The following is a 24,640-nucleotide window of genomic DNA, read 5'->3' on the forward strand; positions in this document are numbered from 1 at the left end:
AGAGATGTCAAAGAGGGCAAGAGGAGAACCACCAGAGAGTAATATGTGATTTGGGACAAGATGCTTAAGTTTTATTTGCTTCAGTTTCTTCATCTATGAAGATGGAGGATAATGATAATGACCTTAACAAGATTGTTGTAATTACTCATGAAATAATATTTAATTACATGGAATGCTACCTGGATCATAATTAAACCCTTAAAACATAGGGATTATACTTTTTAATTAGCTTAATTTCATAAATGAAGAAAATGAGGCTCTCAGAGATAAGTTGCTTTGGGTAGAGAGTATGGGACATCTTATAGGCATACATCTGGGAAGTTCTAATATATATATATATATAAATGTATATATATATTATTATCAGGAAGGAGCGCAATACAAAAACTACAACTAGAGAAAATGTATTAAAAGCTATTTTTAGATATTGAGGCAAGAGACTGTCCAAGACTCTGATTCCTAAGAGAAGGAAAACACATGAAGGATGATTACCCTAAACTTTTACCTGGTTGCAGTTTTTTTGACAACAGGAGAGAGAGAGGGAACTTAAAACATAGTGGCCTGATTGAGTCGAGGATACAAAGACTGGGGTTCAGGGAGGCTGAGTTAGCTGAAATTTTCAGGACAACTTACTGAGAGGAAAGAACTGCACAGACAAAACCTCCAGAAATCTACATAGAGGTTGCTTTGAGTCTTTGGCTATATATTACTTTGCCTACATAGGGGAAAATCCTCTAGACTGAATAAAGAAAAACTGCAAGGGAATCATAAGCTCAACAATTCCGTGAGCTCACACAGGACTGAGAGACTTTCATGTTCCATCCTTTCAGAATAGAAAGAGCTCATTAAACAGAAAAATCCTGCCTTAATAGTACGATTCAATTAGCTTTTGACCTAAGGCTGTTCTGGACACACTCTAAATCTTAAAAGCAAGATTTGAACCTAATTATGTTACCTAACTGCATGCTAAATAGCAGGTATCAACATGCTTGAGGGGAAGAGAGCAAATTCAAAGATCAACAAAATAGTAAGCAAAATGTCTAGTATCCAACCAAAAATCACTAATTTATGAAAAAGGAATTGTATCTCATGCCAAAAAGGACATTAGGTCAACAGAAACATCTCCAGAAATCATAGAGATAATGAAATTCACAGAGAAAGACTTTTAAAATTGATATTATAAAAATATTCAAGACCATGAATATAATAGAGAGAAATAAAAGATATAAAATAATAAAAATTCAAAAAACTACTTGGCAAGATCCAGCATCCTTTCATGATAAACACAGTCAATAAACTAGACATAAAAGGGACCATTCTCAATCTGATGAAGAGTATCTATGAAAAACCCTGGTGAATGTTATTTATGATGGAAGAATGAGAATTTCTCATCTAAAATCAGGAAAAGATGAAATATTCATCCTTCCTAATGCTTGTATTCAGCATTTTACTAGAGATTTTAGCCTGGGCAGTCAGGCAAGAAAAAAATATAAGACATCTAGATTGGAAATGAAGTAGTAAAACTATCTCTATTTGAACATAGCATGATCTTGTGTATAGAAATCCTAAGGAATCCTATTTGAGCTAATAAACAAGTTCAGCAAGGTGGCAGGTTATTAGATCAATATCCACAAGCCAAATGGACAATTTGTAAATTAACATTCAATTTGCAATCAAAAAAGAGTAAAACACGTTTAACAACAGTTTAAGACTTGTATATAAAAACTACAAAAAACATTGTTGAAAGAAAGAAGACCTAAATAAAGGGAAAGTCCTCCCAAGCTGATGGATTGGAAGATCTAATATTGTTAAGCAGTACTCCCAAAAGTATATTGACCATACATTGCTTACATTTTTACTACACAAGAAAAAGTTAATCATTCTTGACAGACATTAGGCAAAGCCAAAAATAGTTAAAATATGGGTTTTTTTTGCATATTTGTTTCTAGAAATGAAGTCAATGGAACATGATAATGCCCTGTTAAATGAACTTCAAAAACAAAAGAGTGAATTAATACAAGAATTATTTACTTTGCAGAGGAAGCTTAAAGGTATTACATATATGAGTCACTTTTCTGATGAGTAGTTATATACCTATTGTTTGTTGTTCAGTTGCTAAGTTGTTGTGTCCAACTCTTTGTGACCCCATGGACTGTAGCACACTAGGCCCTCCTATCCTTCACCATCTCCTGGAGTCTGCTAAATTTGTGCTCATTGAGCCAGTGATGATATCTGTCTATCTCATCCTCTGGTGCCCCCTTCTCCTTTTTGCCTTCAGTCTTTCCCAGCATCAGGGTCTTTTCCAATGAGTCAGTTCATATCAGGTGGCCAAAGTATTGAAGTTTCATCTTCAGCATCAGTCATTCCAGTGAATATTCAGGGTTGATTTCTTTTGGGATTGACTGGTTTGATCTTGCAGTCCAAGGGGCTCACAAGAGTCTTCTCTATTATAGGTTAATATTATTCTTTCAAAATGTATTTACTCATTGGGATATAGGTGATGTAAAAAGGGAATTTTATTGATGTGAAAAAGGAATAGGTAAAGCACTAAATTGATTAAGTGTTGAATCTGGTTATTTTTAATTTCATAAAATTTAAGATCTTTTTTTGTGTCTTTGATTGCTACATTTAAGTATAAAAATAAAAAGCATTCGTATATGTATTTTACATGAAACACCAAAATTTAGAGCATTGTTTTTATGAATGAAGAAAGATAACCTTTATATTTAATTTTTTAAAGAGTATAAGAATTTTCTTAATTGTTTAGGTTTTGAAGATAAAAAAAATGGAGCCATTTGTACTACTAAATACCTAGAGGCAGAAAAAATAAAAATCAGTGAAAAACCTCAAAATGATGCTGAATGCTTAAGGTAAGAATTGCCTATTATACTTTGATATAAAGTCTGATAATTTTTCAAGTTGTTAAGTAGATTTCAGCATAAAGCCAAATGTGTAATAATTTCAAGATCATTTAAGATGTTATTTCCTTCTATGTGTATTCTGAAATATGTTAATAAGCAAATGCTTTACTGGCTAAAAACACATAAGTTTTAAATTGTATCAAGTTGATAATATTGAAATCAGTCTTATCTTTTCCTGTTCCTTAAGAACTCTTGAGTTATTCACATCCTGAAAGATAAAATGTAGAATCGTTTCCACAACTCTTTTTTCTGTTACCCCTAAGTTTTTGGAGTGAAATGACTGAAGTTACCTCTTTTGGTCCTTCTAGATTTCAGGGGAAGAAATCACAGTCTACTACTTTACTTGAAGTCTCTCCTTCTGGTTTTGTGCCTAAAGATTGAAAATGTATTTTCTCTATGGAATATTTAGGTGTTTTCTGTGTATTTGGATAATGAAGGAATGGCTGAGGTCTGAAATGACCAAAGGAGAACATATCCCCCAGTTTATTAATTTCATTGTTATTTATTAATAATTCAGTGTTAACATTTGCTGGCTTAATTTTAAAGAGCTTCCTTATCCTTTCTACGTTTCATGTAAGAAACAGAAACCTTATTACTGAATCTATGAAGAGGCATATGAAGTCTTCTTTCACATGAATCATACAGGAAATATGTCCACTAGAGCTGAACAAATGCTTCATATTAGCAGTGTATTGCCTTAGGCCATAATTTTAGTAGATTGTGAGAAAATATTTGCAATTTAATTTTATGTTAAGTTTTATAAGCATGAAATATCAATCTCTTGGGTGATATGTTTGATACAGAATGAGTTTCTGTAATGACAGTCTGCTCATTGATTTTTTTTACGCTTTTAAAAATGTTCATGCCCACTGGTATCATTATAGTTCATAGTGTAAAGGCTTCCAGTATGAACTTCAGTTTTGTGGGTTTATCCCTCAGTCATAAATGTTTTCCCTGGGTTAAAATTAAACACTCAAAGTCTGTTAAGAGGGCCTTTTCCTTCAGAGATGTTAACAGAGGAAATTTGTATAGAAAGAGACATCAGTTAATATGCCTAGTCCAAACTTTGCATTTTAGCAGTTACTGAATGAAATGCCAGTGTTTATCAGTTTCCACTTTAAATTCTTTAAAATGTGTAGCTTAGTTTCCCTTCTGGTATGTTCCATAAAAATGATTTCAAGTGTGAAGAGCAGAGTCAAAGTGCTAAATATAGAGATTTTGAAAAAGAGCGCCATCAGTCTTATAAATAGTGAAATAACAAGGAGCTAATAATGGTAGCAAGAAATGATATGACATTTATTGAACATCACTAACACCAAAATTAAGTTGATTTTACCCCTAAATTTTATAATAGAATCTTTTTCATTTCTGTGTTCAAATGTGTACTGAATTCTATAGTAATGACCTTCATCTTAAATTTTCTGATTTAACTGCTGTGGTATAGATTCTGTTTTGATAGCAGGGTTTCTCAGACTTGGCACTGTGGAGATTTGAGGCCAGGATATTGTGTGTGGGAGAGCTGTCCCATGCAGTGTAAGATGTTTATTAGCTTTCCTGGTCTCTACCAACGAGATACCAGCAGCACTACCCACCCCCCGTTGTTACAAACCACAGACATCTCCACTATTACCACGTGTCCCCTGGGCAGAGGCAGGTGGGCACAACAGTCCCCAGTTCCAAACCAGTCTTATTTTAAGGTTTTTATCATTGCACTTCTACTTCTATTAAACTTTAACCTGTAAGAAAGCAATTGCAAAAAATTAATACTTCTTTTCTATGAGCTTATTGTTTCTGCTTTTTATAATTAGAAGAGTTTTGATACCTATTTTATTCTGTCTGTATTATTGAAATTCTTTTATAATGATTATAAAGCTAAAGTTTTTTAAAGTTAATCTGCCATGTTCAGGTTGTTTGTTGGACTCAACTTAATGCCATCCGCTAATGAAGAGAAGCAGTACTTTATATTCACAATATTTTAATGATCTCTTTAGTTAATCTTTCCCTGTTTATAAATTATAAGATATTTGTTTATTTAAAAGATTCTGTTGTGAAGAGAATGGGATCATTAATTAACACACGTTAAGGCAACTAATTTACAGAATATTGCTATGATTAACACCTAAACCAGAGGTTGGATTAATTTCTAAGAAGCATCCCTGAGAACTTTATAACTGATCAAGCTAATGTTTTTCACATAGTCTGGGGAGGACAGAAGTGATAAACCTCATGGTCTTGAGAGGCAATAAGCATAGAGATTAAGGTTACAAACCCTTTGAATCCCAGTTTTGGTATTTACTAGGTTGGTGACCCCAGACAAGCAATTTAACATGTCTGTGACTCATTCTCTACATCTATCAAATGAAGTTAATAATAGCAACCACCTCACAAGATTATAATAAAAATTAAATGACTTAATATATGAGTGTATATGTATATATACATATATATGTGTATATATATATATATACACATATATATATATATATAAAGCCCTTAAAGCAGTGCTTCAGTTCAGTTCAGTCTCTCAGTCATGTCCAACTCTTTGCGACCCCATGAATCTCAGCATGCCAGGCCTCCCTGTCCATCACCAACTCCCAGAGTTTACTCAAACTCATGTCCATCGAGTCGGTGATGCCATCCAGCCATCTCATCCTCTGTCGTCCCCTTCTCTTCCTGCTCCCAATCCCTCCCAACATCAGCGTCTTTTCCAATGAGTCAACTCTTCACATGAGGTGGCCAAAGTACTGGAGTTTCAGCTTCAGCATCAGTCCTTCCAATGAACACCCAGGACTGATCTCCTTTAGGATGGACTGGTTGGATCTCCTTGCAGTCCAAGGGACTCTCAAGAGTCTTCTCCAACACCACAGTTCAAAAGCATCAATTCTTCAGCACTCAGTTTTCTTCACAGTCCAACTCTCACATCCATACCTGACCACTGGAAAAACCATAGCCTCAACTAGACGGAACTTTGTTGGCAAAGTAATGTCTCTGCCTTTTAATATGCTATCTAGGTTGGTCATAACTTTCCTTCCAAGGAGTAAACGTCTTTTAATTTCATGGCTGCAATCACCATCTGCAGTGATTTTGGAGCCCAAAAAAATAAAGTCTGACACTGTTTCCACTGTTTCCCCATCTATTTGCCATGAAGTGATGGGACCAGATGCCATGATCTTAGTTTTCTGAATATTGAGCTTTAAGCCAACTTTTTCCACTTTCTTCTTTCACTTTCATCAAAGAGGCTTTTTAGTTCCTCTTCACATTCTGCCATAAGAGTGGTGTCATCTGCATATCTGAGGTTATTGATATTTCTCCCAGCAATCTTGATTCCAGCTTGTGCTTCTTCCAGCCCAGCGTTTTTCATGATGTACTCTGCATATAAGTTAAATAAGCGAGGTGACAATATACAGCCTTGACACCCTCCTTTTCCTATTTGGAACCAGTCTGTTGTTCCATGTCCAGTTCTAACTGTTGCTTCCTGACCTGCATATAGTACACAGTAAATACTCTAAATTATTATACATAATTATGCTTGTATAATTACTTATGATTTCATCTATACTTCTTATTATCCATATGGATTTCAAGCCTTTCAAGCTTCTTTCTCATTTTTTTTTCTGTCCTTTTAATGCAGAGACTTCCTGAAAGTTAGTTATTGATTGGATTCCTATTTTGTACTCTCCATAGCTTGTCTCATCTGGCCTAAAGTTTTGGTTATCATCTATAGATAATTTTCAAATCTCTGTCACTAATCCCTCCTGCCTAAGATCCAGCTGAATTCTCAACAATTTAATTAGTGTTATTATTATTCAGTTGCTAAGTCATGTCTGACTCTTTGCAAACCCATGGACTGTAGCACGCCAGGCTCCTCTGTCCTCCACTGTCTCCCAGAGTTTGCTCAGATTCATTTCCATTGAGTTGGTGATGCCATCCAACCATCTCATCCTGTGTTACCCTCTTCTCCTCCTGCCCTCCATCTTTCTCATCATCAGGGTCTTTTACATTGAGTCGACTCTTCACATCAAGTGGCCAAAGTATTGGAGCTTCTGCTTCAACAACAGTTCTTCCAATCAATATTCAGGGTTGATTTCCTGTAAGATTGACTGGCTTGATCTCCCTGCAGTCCAAGAGACTCTCAAGAGTCTTCTCCAATAACACAATTCAAAAGCAACAATTCTTTGGTCCTCAGCCTTGTTTATGGACCAACTTTCATATCCGTGCGTGACTACTGGAAAAACCATAGCTTTGACTGTTATGGACCTTTGTCAGCAAAGTGTTATCTGTGCTTCTTAATACTGTGTCTAGGTTTGTCATAGCTTTCCTTCAAAGGAATAAAGTGTCTTTTAATTTCATGACTGCAGTTACTGTCCACAGTAATTTTGGAGTCCAAGAAAATAAAGTCTGTCACTGCTTTCACTTTTTTCCCTTCTATTTGCCACGACATGATGGGATTGGATTCCATGATCTTAGATTTTTGATGTTGAGTTTTAAGCCAGCTTTTTCACTCTTCTCTTTGACCTCTTTCAAAAATGTAATATAATCAACCAAAAGCAAAAACATAACCTGTGTTTATCTCCCTGCATTTCTGTCACTTACTCTATTCTGCTAACTCATCAGAGTACTATTTGTGCATTTCCAAATATGCCAGAGGACTTCACACCTCTGTATATTTCTTTTTCTTTTCCATTAGCTAAAATCTGATTTTGCCCTCAAGGCATAGCTCACATGACATTTTTCCTAGGTATTGCTCAAACCCAAAATGTAAAACCAAGAAGGACCCTGTGGTGCTCCTGGGCACAGAAGTCTTTTTATTCCTCTTTTCTTATAGGCAACGCTCCAACCTCCATGGTCTTCCCTGAGTTCCAAAGGACAGGTTTGAACAGTTGCTGATCAAGAGAGGAGTAGTCAGGAAACCACTTGAGGCAAGATTAAAGGGACCAGAGAAGCTCCTCAAGATTAGGAGACTCTAAATGAAAGTAAAAGAGTGCAAGCCCTGCATATACCCTAATTTTGCCCACCCTTGAACTCCTGCTGCAGAACTCCTCATCAAACCCTCCCAGATTGGGACACATAGTTTTCAAGAGCAGGAGTCTGCTGCATCCCCCTTTACTTGGCAAGACAGTGAATCTATTCTTTTCTACTTTACCCAAAACTCTTGTCTTCATGATTCGATTTGGCACTGGTGCAGAGAGGCTGAGCTTTTGGCATGAAATGTAGCAAGTGTGTTTGATGTGTTCACAAATCATTTCCATCCTATCCCAGCCCATCACCAAGTTTTGTTGCTTTTGCCTCCAAAACATTTCTTGAATCCTCCCACTTCTCTCTCCACAGTTAACATCCTAGTTCTAGCCACTCGTCTATCTTCCCTGGATCCCAGTAACAATCTCTTTTCTGCTTTTCCCTCAACCACTCTTGCTACCCTTGCATTGTAAATTGAACTGCATAATTTCCCTTATTAAAATTATCTGTGGCTTCATAATGAACATAATACAACCTAAAGCTCATGACTTGTCACAATATGGTATATGACCACCTCCCAGATGTTATTCCCAACTATGGTTACCAACAAAGTTCCATCTAGTCAAAGCTCTGGTTTTTCCAGTAGTCATGTGTGGATGTGAGAGTTGGACTATAAAGAAAGCTGAGCGTCGAAGAATTGATGCTTTTGAACTGTGATGTTGGAGAACACTCTTGAGAGTCCCTTGGACTGCAAGTTGATCCAACCAGTCCATCCTAAAGGAGATCAGTCCTGAATGTTCACTGGAAGGACTGATGGTGAAGCTGAAACTCCAATACTTTGGCCACCTGGTGCAAAGCGCCAACTCATTGGAAAAAATTGAAGGCAGGAGGAGAAGAGGACAACAGAGGATGAGATGGTTGGATGGCATCACCAACGCGATGAACATGAGTAGGCTCAGGGAGTTGGTAATGGACAGGGAAGCCTGGCATGCTGTAGTCCGTGGGGTCATAAAGAGTCGGACACGACTTAGTGACTGAACTGACTGACTGATGCTTCCCTTCTCACTCTGCTTCCTCGAGCAGTCCGGGCTTTCTTCCACCTAAGACCTTTATCTATGCCTTTCTTTCTCCTCAGGTTAACAGATTGTCCCTTGCTTTATGTCTCCTACCTGATGAAATATACCTTATCCTTTGAAAATGAAAGTGAAGTCGCTTAGTCGTGTCTGACTCTTTGTGACCCCATGGACTGTAGCCTACCAGGATCCTCAGTCCATGGGATTTTCTAGGCAAAAACACTGGAGTGGGTTGCGATTTCCTTCTCCCTGACGGGATCGAACCCGGGTCTCCTGCATTGTAGGCAGACGCTTTACTGTCTGAGCTACCAGGGAAGCCCACCCCTCCCCCTTATCTTTTAGATCTCAACTGAACTATTTCCTCAGGGAAGGTTTCCTGTGATCTTTTTATAACCTGTTATTTTTCCTAATAACACACTGTATCTTTTCCTTTCTAACACAGAATCCGTTTTATATTTATATTACATATTTATGTGCTTTATTTTAATCATGTTTGTCTCATCACTCATCATATGCTCAGTAAGGGGAAAGATCTTACCTACATTGTTTACCGTTGTATACTCATGGTCTAATACAAATACCTTTGTATAGAGCTTGGCCTAGAGTAGGTATTGAATAACTAAATGAAGGAATAAATGAGCATAATAAATTGTGAAAGCTTTCCTCTACTGTTTCCTTCTCTGTGTTCATAGAGATTGTAATTCCGTTCTATGACTAATCGTATTCAATGACAGCTGTGTGTATCAGTCTCTCTCACTGAACTGGGAACTCCCTCTACTTCTTGTTTGTTTTTCTGTCGGTGTCTGCATCTACCATAGTCAAGGGCACGTAGTGTTTAATAAATATTTGTTCCAGTGAGTACATCTACATTTTAAAAAAACTTTTACTACAAAGAGGATAGAAGTTCTTCATGTATTTTCAATATTCTTCCCAAAGACATGGTATATAATCACCACTGGGATAGCCACATGGAATTCTTCTTCCCACTCCTGATTGCTTTCTTCTATGTAGGAAAAACTTTACTGGTTTAACTCTCCTAGCCATCCCCCCAGAACTTCTTCTTTCTTGTTCTAAGGTGGAGAGGAGTGATTCAGTCTGATTGTTGAGTTTGGAAGGATAAACTGAAGACCAGCTCCTTTCTTTGCCTTATCTCTTTGAAGTCTGGCCTGCCTCACAGTGTATGTTCTACTCTGCTCCTCTATCCCTTGAATTTTACAGTGGTAGGACTTCATGGGAGAAAGCTTTTGGCATCTGCCTTTCATGGCGTGAGTTAGGTTAGTCTAATTCTGGGTTCAGTATTAGTAGTAAATCCTTTGCATGTAGATATAAGCCACATTCTCTAGTGTCTGCTCTATTAGCAGCAAACATGCCATCTTGGCTTCCCTCTGCCTTCCTCATTTCTCAGATGCTCAGAATTCAGGTAGCAAAGAATAGACCCCTTCAAACTTCCAACACCTATTATTTGTTATTATTAATCAACACCAGGATCACCAAAATATAATTCTTCATCATGAGTTTTTATTTACTCCAAATAGTAACATACCAGACAACTTGAAACATTTTGGGCTTTTTCTTACCCACAACACTTAGAATGGTTTTACACTTTTTATAATCAATGTTTGTACTGGTTTAATACAACAGGAAGTTTGTTTCAGAAATGAAGCTGCAGAGTCAACAGCATGGATTTTCTTTCTTAGCATTTGAAGATAGTGTGGTTTTGTGAAGAGCATATTTGCAATGGAAACTGCACAAAAGTTAATATATACCTGCTACTGAGAGACTAAATGCATTTATATGAAGTAATAAATCAATGCTGTTGCCTCTTCAATGAAAATGTCATCCAGTTAAGTTAGTCATAGAGGTCACATTGATGGTCCCTAGATTTATAGAAAGATATAAGCACATGATGATGTTAGAATACTTCTAACCTCTCTGAAAGATACACAGATAAATATGTATATTTACATATGTATATATTTTTTATTTTACCAAATATGAATAGATAGTTTTAAGTTATGAGAGTAGACTATGTTGATTAAATAAAAAAAGTTTAGACATTGCAAAAATGTAAAACATCAGTCTCCTTTCTCATGTCTTGTTAAAAGTTTGACACGCATCCTGTCAGAGTTTATAGTCTGTGTGTGTGTGTGTGTGTGTGTGTGTGTGCACGCACACGTGCATTTAACATTGGTCTGTAGTTTGCTTTATTACTTAGAAAACATAGATATTTCTCATTAATACATACTGATCAACTTGATTCTTTTTAATGCTGATGTATAAAGATGACATATTTTGTAAGCTTCCTCTCATTGATGGATGGGAGGAAGTTCTTAAATATTCATAATTAGAAGCATTTTTATAAATGTATCCTTAAATACTTGTGGAAGTGTTTCTGTAACATCATTTAGCAGAGGAATAAAAATTGTTATCTAGTTTATTGAGGAAATAATGCACATTTACGTTGCAGTACTCTTGATTATCAACAGTAATAAACTCCAAGTAGACAGGTGTAACAAAATCTCAGTTCTAAAGTTTCTAGAAAACACTAGTCAAAAATTAGGTATCTGTAGCCAACCCCTATCATCTCTTTAGTTTTTAACATTTATAAAATATGAAAATCCTCATTTAATTCCAGGATCATTCTTAGCTATGTATTTTGTTGAATATTTCTGTTGACTCTGCATTTTTCTGGTAAAACTTCATCATTTATTCACTAACAGAAGTGCCTCTACAGCATTGATTATGTAGCCTTCAAGCTAATAGAAATCCCCTGTTTCGTGAATTCCTGGCACACACTGTAGTTATTAAAGCTTCGAGTAAATACAAGGGAAATTTTTATGGTAGAAGTCAGTTGATTATTTTAAATGTTATATTATGATATAAATGTGCCTGTTTGTAAATGTCCCAAACTTTGAAATAATTTTGCTTATTATATGAGCCATATATAACAATCATTTCCAAAGTTCATTTGTCTCTTTGATATCATAATGCACATTTTTTTTCACTTTCACATGTTTACCTTTAGAAACAACCCCTTTTGGTTGTGGGGATTGGAAAGGTGATAGAAAGTATGTGATGAAAGGAGATGCCTAATCCACCCAAACCAAGATTTGAAGTAATGGAGATGCTGGTAGCTCTCATCTCTCTTTTACTTCCTTCTCAGTAGATCTCATCAATTCAAACTTACCCACCTGTGAAGGTTCCTACCTGTCTGCTGATGGCCTGGACTGAAGGAATGCATAATTAGAAAACTGAAATTCTACTTTCATAGAATCAACTTTGAAACCCATGCTCATAAATAAACTGTGTATGAAAGAACATGACATATATATCTTTAAAATGGAGTATTTTGTGTTTAAATGGCACTGAAATAATTTTCATATGAATTACTATAGAGAAATGATATTAAGAATGTCACACCATGAAAAACTAGTGAAAAGTAGTAAGGCTTGCTTATTAAACCTCTATTGTGATTAAGGTAACCAAAAAGGATAAGATTCATAGACTTAACATGTTAGATCTAAAATTCCGTATGTCAGAAATGGCATCAACATGGAATGATATTCTGGGAGAAATTTGTAGTACTTGTGATGAACAAAGGGTAACAGTTTATCAAAAATTAACAGATAAAAAGTCAACAAGAAAACACTAAAAATCAGTAGTCTTTATGTATTTATCCAACAAGCATGTATTAAACACTTGCTTTTCCAATACACTTTGCAAGTTATAGTGATACCAAAGTGAATAAGACAAGGTAATTCGGTTATACATCTTATCATTTAAGTACAGATTAAAACTACTGAATATCAATTTTTTATCAAATTTTGAAAGATATACTTAGATGACCATACTGAAAATTGGCAACAGTGTGGTACAGAGATAATTTACTCATTGCTGTGGCAGTATATATTGCTCGTATTTGGAATGCAATTTGATGTATATTGCTTGTATTTGGAATGCTATTTGATGTATACAAGTTATTGTAAGCATCTTTAAAATGTTTATGCCATTTAAAGCAGTAATTTCACTTAGCTGTATCCCAAGGAAAATAATCCAAAGCACAGAGGAAGCTTTGTGAACAAAGGTGTTCATAGAAATTTATTTATGGTAGAAAAAAATAGGAAGAACTTAAATGCTGTACTATAAATGAATGATTAAATTAATTGTGTTACAGCCACTTAAACTACCATATATTTATCTTAAATGTTATTAATTGGAAAATGTAACTAACTGGGGGAAATAAACATGACAGTATAAGGCAAAAGAAAAAAATAGAAGGCAAGATTACATAATCAATATCACATGGAAGAAAAAGACCTAAGATGAAGCATACCTACATTTTAATCTCTTTGAATTTGTGTACTAGGACTTTGGGTGAAAATTGTCCTTCTTTCTAATTAAGTAGTATTTGTTTACATTTCTATAACTAAAAAGAGTGTTCTTTTAGTTAAGGCTTTTCCATGGCACTTAGAGGTAACTGAAAAAAATGGAATGGTGCAAGAAATTGTAAAAACTACAGGGAACATACATTTTGCAATGTTGCAAATCGCAATGTTGGCCCATCCTCATCAATATCTGATGATTCAGAGAAAGGAGACAGTAACCAATGCAAACTGCCCTTAGTTACTGTGCAGTAGGTGAAGGAAGCTCTTCTTGACTCCTATAGGCAATCAGTCTATGCACTGAAGCGTGAGATCTGCTTACCATTATATAGCTCCAGCCTAGCTGCAAATACATAAATATTCATACCGTTAGCATCCAGCCTCCTTTAAAGCTAGCAACAGTAATCTTTCCTTTAAGTGAGATCTAAATTCTACAACTTGGTTATATGCTGAATTGTGAAATGCTTCCTATAATTCATCCTAAATGCCATCCTTAATTTCAGTAGTCTCTCCTCCTTCTTGTTAACTAACTAAAATGGAAACCAATCACCACCCAATTCTGATGGGCATGAGAGCTCTCACCAAACCATTTGAACTGAAAAGGTGAAAAAGGGCAAGTATTGATGGCATAGTGGGAAGAACGATCCCTACCACTGTATGTATTTGAAAAGATATATATATATATATATATATATATGTTAAAATGAACATTGTATAGCAGCATCTGTGGTATATTGTTCCTCTCCATTTAGCTTTACACTTACTTTTTAAGAATATTTATTGCAAGGGATTTTATGCTTGTGTAAACATCTAATGCTCCAAATCATTAACTTTTTCTCTGTCCAACTTGAGTATTCCTTCAGAATTTTTATTCACTGTTAAATTCCTACAAGTTCAGAACACAGTGAACTTCTTATATATTAGGTATTGTTTCTCAATCCATTCTTATAACTTTTATGTTTTTTCCCTAGCTAGGTGTCAGTTCTCAAGTACAATAATATAGTGAGGACCTGTGAACTAGGCTAGAACATTACCAGTATCTTGCTATGGGGTCCTCCATTAACCCACACTCCCTTCTTTGCCTCAGATGTAATTGCTGTCCTAGATTGTTTCATTTGTGTGTGTGTGTGTGGTATGACTTACTTAATTCATTCCTTGCTTATATATAATTTTCTTTGTTACTTTATGATTTATTAACTTTATGTCATGTATTCACATATGTAATCTACCTGTCACTTATATGCCTGCCAAAACAAAATATTGGTTATTTTTGCTTATTTTTGAGTTATGTAAAAAGGGTATCATTCTGTCCGGGACTTACTTTTTATTCACTTGTTTCTAAAATCCATCCATGTTGTTGAGTATAGATATGTGAATATGCTTTTTCTCTTTTTAATGCACATTTGAGTTTTCAGTTTTTATTGTTGCAAACAGTGCTGTTTTGATCATCCTGGTGCACACAGCAAGAGCTTCTGTAGGATATATGCCTGATGGAATTGCTGAGTATAAGGCATGTGAATGTTGAACTTTACAAGGTAGCAACAAACTTTCTATCAAAGTGATTAAGCCAGTTTATACTTCCATTGGCACATTACCAAATTCCCCAGTGATCTATATTCTCTTAAATGCTATATTTTCAGACTTCTTATGCATTAAAAATCTCTCTCCCAACGTATGAAGTTTTTTGTTTGTTTCTGGTATTCTTCATACTCTTGTGCTTGGGTATATTTCTTACTTTTACAGTGGCTGAAATTATCAGTCATTTCTTTCTGTGGTTAACATTTTTGTGTCTTGTTTAAGAACTCTTCCCTACCTTAGATCAGAAGGTTATTCTCCTGTATTTTCTCTAATAATTTTTAAGGTTTGTGTTTCACATTTAGGTCTTTAGTTTATTTGGAACTAATTTTTGCTTACATTCCACAGTAAGATATAGCTTTATTTTTCTCCACATGGTAACCAGTTGTCTGAGCAGCATTTATTGAGTGGTTTCTCCTTTCTCTAATGATCTGCAAAACCATGTCTTTTATTTAAAAATAATAATCAGAATTACATTTGTGAATCTATTTTAAGATTCTGTTTTCTATTCTGCTAAATTGGTCAACATTCATTTCTTTCACAACTGTCTTAATTATTGTTAAATGCACGCTATTAATTTTTAACTACTTAACTACTGTTACTTTATAATGAATCTTAATCTAAAGCAGAACACTTCCCTTTATCCGTCTTTGTCTTCATCAAGAATATCTTGACTGTACTTGACCCATTGCTTTTTTATATACATTTCCAAATCAGCTTATATCCATGAAAATCTCTTATGATTCCGCTCATCCTACAGTCTCTTTTGAGAGATTTTACATCTTTATTAAGCCGAGATTTCTCATCTGTAAACTTAGAATATACTGATTTTTTTGTCTTAATCTTTTAACAAAAATCTTGTGAGTTTTATTTTTAGATACCTTGTAGTTTTAAATGTAAATTTTTTAATGACATCAGTATTCTCTTTATTGCTGGTGCATGGAAATATAACATATTTTTGTATGTTGACTTTTTGGCCACTATCTTTGTTAAACTCTATTTTTTAAAGTTTTATTATAGAAGATTTAGAGCATATACAAAAGTAAAAATGTAAAATATAGTGAGTCCTAGGTAATTATCACTTAACTTTCAGTTCAGTTTAGTTTCGCAGTTGTGTCCGAATTTTTGTGACCCCATGAACTGCAGCACGCCAGGCCTCCCTGTCCATCACCAACTCCCAGAGTATACTCAAACTCATGTCCATTGAGTTGGTGATGCCATCCAACCATCTCATCCTCTGTTGTTGTCCCCTACTTCTCCTGCCTGCAGTCTTTCCCAGCATCAGGGTCTTTTCAAATGAGTCAGTTCTTTGCATCAGGTGGCCAAAGTATTGAACTTTCAGCTTTAGTATCAGTCCTTCTAATGAATATTCAGGACTGATTTCCTTTAGGATGGACTGGTTGGATCTCCTTGCAGTCCAAGGGACTCTCAAGAGTCTTCTCCAAAACCACAGTTCAAAAGCATCAATTTTTCAGCACTCAGTTTTCTTCACAGTCCAACTCTAACATCAATACGTGACCACTGGAAAAACCATAGCCTTGACTAGACGGACCTTTGTTGGCAGAGTAATGTCTCTGCTTTTTAATATGCTATCTAGGTTGGTCATAGCTTTTCTTCCAAGGAGCAAAATTTTTAAATTTCATGGCTGCAAGCACCATCTGCAGTGATTTTGGAGCCCCCAAAGATAAAGGCCATCACTGTTTCCCCATCTATTTGCCATGAAGTGATGGGACCAGATGCCATGATCTTAGTTTTCTGAATGCTGAGCTTTAAGCCAACTTTTTCACTCTCCTCTTTCACTTTCATCAAGAGGCTCTTTAGTTCTTCTCCACTTTCTCCCATAAGGGTGGTGTCATCTGCATATCTGAGGTTATTGATATTTCTCCCAGCAATCTTGATTCCAGCGTGTGCTTCATCTAGCCCGGTATTTCTCATGATGTACTCATGTAAGTTAAATAAGCAGGGTGACAATATACAGCCTTGACGTACTCCTTTCCCGATTTGGAACCAGTCTGTTGTTCCATGTCCAGTTCTAACTGTTGCTTCTTGACCTGCATACACATTTCCTAGGAGGCAGGTCAGGTGGTCTTAATAGGTGGTCACTTTAGGAATTATCAATTTATGGCCAGTATTGTTTAATCTATGTCTCTTCTCATTTTTCTCTTGTATTACTTGAAACAAATCATACATATTATTATCTTATTATGTCTCTGTAAAAAAGTACTTTAAAAATATAACTAAAATCCATTATTACACATAAGGTAATTGACAACAAATAACGATTCATCAAATATTGTCAGTGTTCAAATTTCCAATTATTTGTAAATGTCATTATTTTGTTTGTGTGAATTAAGTTCCAGATAAGGTCCACACATGACAAGCAGCTGATATTTTAAATCTCTTTTAATCTAAAAGCTTCCTCTACTTAAAAAAAATTTTTTTGACTTATAATTGATTAGTGTGTTGTGCATCTTCTCGTTTCCCTGTTAGCCATTCATATGTCTCCTTTGGAAAAAATGTCTGTTCAAATCCTCTGCCCATTTTTAAATCAAATTGTTTAAGAGTGTAAGCCACTGTAGAATGTCCCTCAATTTAGACTCATTTGTTCCTTAGATATTAGATCCAGGTTAAATAATTTGGGACAAGGATAATATATAAGTAAGACTGTGTCCTCAGAACATTGCATCAGAAGGCATATAATGCCAGTTTTGTTTCATTTTCAGTTAGGTTTGATTGCTTAGGTAAGATTGTGTCTTCCGGGTTACTCCAATGAGAAAATAGTCTTTTCCATGAATATTTACTAAATGATATAGGGGATGACTCAGACCTTGTGGATAGCCTTTTTCCCAGTAACTTTTCATGCAGTCATTTTAGTATCCACTAATGTTGCTTCCCCAAGTCATTTATTACGTAGGTGGTTGGAAAGTGGCAACTCTCTAATAATGGAATTTTTTTTCATTTGTTAGCTAATAAAATTCTGGGGAAAAAAGACAGAGGTTCCTCTTCCTGTTACCCCATTCTTTTAATTTCTCCTTTTTAAGATTTTCTGTGGACTGGACTCATGAATTTCTTTTTATGTCATGTGTTATAAGTACATTATTATCATTATCTTTGATGCTCAAATTGTCCCAGATTTGGATATAGGCAGTCCCTTGAACTAAATTTCTGTGTCTTTGGACATGTTCCCATCAGTTTTTGGTTGATTTCCTTTCTTCTTGTGCAACAAAATAGTCTAGGTTCACCTTGAATATTACCTGCCTCAGCCCTGGGACAAGTTATTTCAAGGAGTCCTGGTATCTTTTGTTGGTACTGGTTTTAGAAACTAAGATTAGCATGCTAGATGTGCTCATTACTACTGGGTGTTGTTGCTTCTGAGTACTTTAAATGGACAGAAATAAAAATACCATTTTTTTAAAATCATTAATTTTTATGCTGATTTCTTCCATTCAAATCCAAAATGACAGTTTTTTTTTTCCCCTCCATCCATTTTCTGTGTACATCTTCCTTTTCCTAGTGAAAACTCTGGTTTGTAACAATGTCAATGTAATTATCCATTTCTTACAACTTTCTAAAATAATTTTAGAATAACTAGCTGTGTACCCTCACTAACAACAAAAGTAGTAAAATTTAAGATTCCTTTGTAATTCTTCTGCCTTACAACATATCTCACTGAGGGTATATAGACTACTATTTTTGAAAATTACTTGAGTTCTTTTTAATTTTTATATGTGGTTATTAGTTTGAAAAACAGATTTATTTTGTTCTGTTTGTGTTTAATTCAGCTATTGTTTTGTGTTAAACTTTATGGTCCTTTTTCTGAACTTTATTTTATTTGTCAAGTATGTAAATAATCATCATGGTTCAAAAGTCAAAAGTATATAAGAAAAGATACATGCAGATGAGTTTCATTTTATTCCTTATTTATTCCACCCCATTTTCACTCACTGCTGTAGGTGATCAACTTTGTTAGTTTCTGGTTCATCTTTTTGTGTTTCTTTTTATCTTCATTTTTTTATACTATGTAATACTCCATTATATGGATGTGCTATAGTTTACTCAACCCATCTCTTAAGAATGGACACAGGTTGTTTACAATATTTGGTGATCACAAATAATAATGCAGTAATAACCTTGTGCATATATTGTTTTGTACTTACAGGGTGCATCACTGGTGGTGAATGGTGAAGTCAAAGGAAAAATATAAATGTAGTTTTGTTAGGAATTCCCAATTCTTCTTCTTTGAAGTTTAACCATTTTAAATTCCCCTATCAATGTTTGAGTACACCTGTTTACCCACAGCTTATGAAAAAAATGTGTCATCAAGTTTTTGGAGTTTTACCAATCTGATAGATGAGGCATGATATCCCTGTGTAGTAAATTTTCAAGTCTTTATTATGAGTAATATTGAGTACTTTTCATATGTTTAGGGATGATTTTTATACTTTTTCTGTGAACTCACTTTTTATGACTTCCCCATTTTTTAATCAGCCTTTTGGTCTTTTTTCCCCTTGATTATAAATTTCCTTTACATATTAGAGAGATTAGACTTTTATCAGTGATATATGTTGCAAGTATTTTCTTTAAGATTGTCATTCATCTTTCTACTCTACTCATGTGGTTTGCTGTGCAGTTTTTAAAATTAAATTGAATACTTTTCTATTTCATTTATATTTTGAACCATAGTGAGAAAGTTCTTGAACACTATCAACTTATAAAGAAAGTTCCCTATTCTTTCACTTTGTCCTTACATAGTTTTATTATTTTTGCGCTTAAATCTTTGATCCAGTTTGAGTGTATTTTGCTATGTGCTGTGAGATAAAGAGGCAGTTTTAGCTTTGACAGTCCATTTATTGTCGCATAGCAGATAACTCTCTAGTTATTCTAACACAGCTTATTAAAAAGTCCATCTTCTTTTCTCTTTGCAGTTTAGGTGGCTCTTTTAGCATATGCTAAATGTCCATTTGTTTCTTAAGCTGTTTCTATCTTCTCTGTCCCACTGCTTTATTTATATGTCAGTACTGCACTCTTTTAATTATGAAGGATTAATGGTATGATCTAGTATCTCATAGAGCTAGTTATCCTTCTTCGTTTTCTCTATTTTTTTTAGAACTTTCTTGAAAAAAAAAATTCAAAATTTTTTCCAAACTGTTCTCTTCTTTTACTATATGAACTTTAGAATCAATCCACCCAGCACCAGGGGAAAAAGTATTAGTATTTTTTCTTAGGATCATATAAAATTTTATTTAACTGGGGATAGTAACCATTTTTCTGATGTCCTATTCATGAAAAGCCCTGAAGGAGAAAATGGCAACCCACTCCAGGATTCTCATCTGAAAAAATCCCATGGACAGAGGAGCCTGGTGGGCCACAGTCCAAAGGATTGCAAAGTCAGACACAACTGAGCATCTAAGCAAGCCATCCATAAGAAATTCAAGTTAGTTATTTGAATTTAAATTTATTCAAATAACTGGTGACAATGAAGGCGACTTATTTTTGTTTGCTAGTTTTATATCTTGTCACCCTACTGAATTATTTTATTATTTGAGTTGGTTTTATCACTGATTCTTGGGTTTTCGAAGTATGTTTTTAAATCACCCGAAAATTAGGTAGCTTTATTTCTTCTTTCTTCTTTCAAATTCTTATTCCTTTAATTATTTTTGCTAGACTAATTTTAATGACTAGAATTATAGAGAATTGAAATCTCTTTCCAGTTTCTTTAATTTTAACTTAAAATTATGATGATAGAAGCTACAAATCTGCCACTATTCATTTAATAAAGAATTATTATAAAATTTATTGCTGAACTAATTACTCGAATGAATTTTTCCTTTAAAACAGACTTAAAAAAGAATTAGAACTTTATAAGGAAGATGACATGCAAAGTGTTTATGATGCTCTCCAATCAGAAATAGAATTTTTGGAGTTGGTAAGCCATCACTGATTGTTTAACTTTTGTTTAGCATTTTTTTTTTACCTACTGATAAGAATGTTTTTACTGGAATAAATTTCATTAAATTAATGTTCTGCCCTTCATGTGGGTTTGCACTAGATACAAAAAACAAAACTAAAGTAAAAATATGAACCTGTGAAATGTTTTGAGTCTTGGAGAATTGATGCTGCATAAAGGCAGGTTATATTTAAAGAGAATATAAATTAAAAAAAAATTTAAACCTGACCTCACAACATCCCCTTGACTGAAATTGTTATTAGAGGATTAATGCACTGAAGAAGTTTAACTATCAGAGTGCTTAAAAGCTTTTTGTTTTTGTTAGGAATAAATTATACTTCTATTATATTTGACCCTAAAACTTTCTTATTATGATTTTTATGATTTCAAGAATTTTGGATCCAATTATTGGAAACCTATTTTCAGATTGTGTGGGAACACTTCAGATTGCTTTTAACCTCTTTGGTTGTTTAAAATGAACAAGTATTTGTCATGCTCTATTTTAATAGAGAACATATATAGCTAGCTTTAAAGCACGTTAAAATATAGTTTTAATTTAATACATTTTGTTTTCTTTCATATTTATTTTCCAGAAACATTTTCTTGTTCAAAATTTTCCAATAGATTGTGTTAGAAGTTATATTTTCTAAGATTTATATCTTTATTAAAACTTTCAGTAGTAAAATTTAGAAATGCCCAGTTGTGCTAAATTTACATGAATTTTATGTAATTATTTTATTAAGAATTTCATTTGTCTCATGAAAAATTGTATGTTTTTGTTTCAGACATTAGCACAGAAAGATCATCAGGAAACAAATAACTTGTAAAGAATTGACCAACTATCTAAGATTTGGTCAGAGCATCTTAGTATCAGATCTTTGTGGTAGATACATGAATGATACCCATTACAACAGATTCTTGTGGAAAACTTGAGGTTAAAAATATTTAGAGTTGATTGTGTTTCTAAAGGAATTAAAAAGGAGAAACAGATATTGTGTTCTCAGATTTTTTATTCACCCTGACCCTTAAGCTGATTTGTACTTTCTGATGTTATTCATTTTTTGTTTGCAGCTTACCTTGGATCAAATCAAACACATATAGATGGAAAAACTCAGATTATAGACCCAATTTTTGTCAGTACCATTTGCACCAGCGAAGATGTTTATTTTGATTTTAATCCTTGGTAATCACAAGGTGATGTCTTTTGACAGAGGCCTTCTGAGGCCTTTCATCTTGAGTAGCCAGCTTTCTCCACTTGTCTCTAAATTTATCTATAGATTTGAGTCTGGGGCACCTGCAGCCCCTTTCCAGTACTTTGTCCGGCCAGTTTTATTCCCAATGCCAGTGTTGATTAGAAGGAAATAAGTCGTTTACTTGAGGAGGTACATAGTCTCCTTTTGGCCATCAGGATTCACTTTTGCTGGTGTCCTAAAATATTGAAACTGAAAACAGTGTACATATGTTTGGATCCACCTTGGTATTGTCACTAAATTTCCAACATCAGATATCTTTCTGCTGCTGGAAGTCCTAACTAGGAAGAAAGGTATATTTGTTCTGCCCGTAGTCCGAGTCCCCGGTCGGGAAAGAAGACTCCTTGAAACAATGCAACTCGCAATAGGGGAATTTATTACTGACTCGAGCCAGGGCCTCCCGCCCTCACCAGGTGTGTGAGGACGAAAGGCCCCGAGCCCCAGTTCTCTCGGGTATTTATTAGGTCAAAACCAGCAGCAGGTAGTTGGCGCAATTGGATTGGTTACACAGTGGGTAGTTGGCATAAGCAGATTGGTTACACAGTTGCAAGGTAATTTTTGTTGGCCCTACGTGGGGCTTTCAGCTTTCCCTTGATAGGTTCCCTTTCTTCTGGCTAGGCATATGTTGATTGGCTAGCTCCAGGTAGCCTGATAATTATGTTGCCCCGGGAAACCAGGGCTACTCCTACTCTAGGCTGCCTGCCATGGCATTAGCCGTGACAGCCTCACATATTTTCATCAGTTTCTTTAAAATTTTTTAATTGTTTTTTTAAAAAAATTTTGTAATATAGTTGATTTACAATATTGTGTTAGTTTCAGGTGCACACTAAAGTGACCCGGTTAAACATATACACATATTCTTTATATCGGATTCTTATATAGGCTGTCACAGAATATTGAGTAGCATTCCATGTGCTATACAGTAGGTCGTTGATGCTTATCTCTTTTGTATATAGTAGTGTGTGTGTGTTAATCCCAAGCTCCTGATTTAGCCCTTCCCTCCATGTTTTCCATTATGTAACCATAGTTTGTTTTTGATATTTGTATGTATTTTCATTTATAACTCAAGACTATATATTTGTGGTGGGAAGAAAGAAGGAAGCAGGAATAAACAAAGAGGAAGAAATAAAAGGATATTTATTACATTCTCTGTATTTACCTAGTTGGAACTATCAGAATTAGAAGTCATATGTCATAAGTACAAATTACAAATATTATATAGGCTTCTACAGTTCTGCCTGTGGTTATCATTCACTATGTTGATCTACATACAGCAATATAATCATGGCACACACAAAAACAGCATATTGAAACTGTTAACAAGGTCCTAAATTGTGGTCGGTGGGGAGGGAAACAAAAGCTATTTAAGGATGTATCTCAAAGTACTGAATGCAAATGTTTTGTGATTGTAGTTGAATTAATTTGATATCAAATATGAGATGTTTACAGATGTCTTAGATATATTGATATTAAGGTAGTCTTGTTTCAAATCAAGTCTTATTTGGGCATAACTTTTTGTATAGGTTGCTTTACATCCTTATTTTTTTTAAAGTATCAAAGTTAAAACTCTCCTTTGAGATGTGTAGCAGTTGCCATCTGTTTAAGTAATTTGCATATTTAGAAGTTATTTTTATTTTGATTCTTTAAATATTTAATAGTAAATTACTTTTGCTTAAGAAGAAAAAAAAGTAATGGTACCAGGGAATTGCAGTCTATTTTATATGCAAATATAGAGTGGGAAGTGTTTACTGGGATTAGTCATAACTTCAGTTCTGTCTTATTTAGTCTATTTATCTAACCACATTCTAAGTTCTGAGTCTTGTGAATATTTATTATTAAATGTGTATCATATCATTAATATACAGGGTAAGTTTACATGTAAAGCCTTTTTTGCAGTGATTTTTGTTCATTATTGATTTTGTAGCTAAAATATTAATGTGAAGTAGAGATCTGCCTATTATTTATATAACTAACACAGAATGGCATATATGCAGAATAAACTTACTGATGTAAAAATCTTTTCATGAATGTGTATATAGACTATTTAGATTGAATATTCAGTAATGGAGTCAGAATTTATATGAACTGAATTTGAGAAAAATGGAAGGCTCAGAACATATTTTCATTATTTCAGAATGTTTAAAATGAATATTTTAAGATTTAAACTAATTTTCAAGCAGTCAAATGATTTTTTTAAGAGTGCATGGTAGACTACACTGCTCAAGTAATACCAGCCAGCATAACTGGGACTGTTAGAATCAGGTAGTCAAAGGAAGAAGTTCACTGAAAAAAGGAAACACAACAATCAGTAGAAATTGCGGTGTACAAAACTACACTGTCAATATATTAGATGTCTGTTCTTAATTTTTTTTTTTTTAAGAATTAGTAATTCATTAAACTCTTCAGTAGGAAAAAATAACTGAAATTACCTAAGTAAAAATATGTCTCAGACTGACTTTAATTACTCTAGAAGATGACATTGGCTATCCAAAAAACAGTTTTCAAATGAATGCTCATTCATTAAATGAATTCACTA

General features: G+C 34.4%; 1 protein-coding gene across 1 annotated transcript in view; it reads left to right on the forward strand.

Moving 5' to 3' along the window:
- The window catches only part of CCDC172 (coiled-coil domain containing 172), a 52,356-nt gene extending 30,675 nt beyond the window's left edge, over positions 1-21,681 (forward strand). Inside the window, exons 5-8 of the mRNA XM_065920126.1 lie at positions 1,950-2,051; positions 2,768-2,870; positions 20,746-20,833; positions 21,640-21,681. Coding sequence (XP_065776198.1) covers positions 1,950-2,051; positions 2,768-2,870; positions 20,746-20,833; positions 21,640-21,681 — 335 coding nt within the window. The remainder of the gene's footprint in view (positions 1-1,949; positions 2,052-2,767; positions 2,871-20,745; positions 20,834-21,639) is intronic.
- Positions 21,682-24,640: the final 2,959 nt, after the last annotated feature.

The sequence above is a fragment of the Muntiacus reevesi genome, chromosome 2 (assembly GCF_963930625.1).
Source record: "Muntiacus reevesi chromosome 2, mMunRee1.1, whole genome shotgun sequence".
Lineage (NCBI taxonomy): Eukaryota > Metazoa > Chordata > Mammalia > Artiodactyla > Cervidae > Muntiacus > Muntiacus reevesi.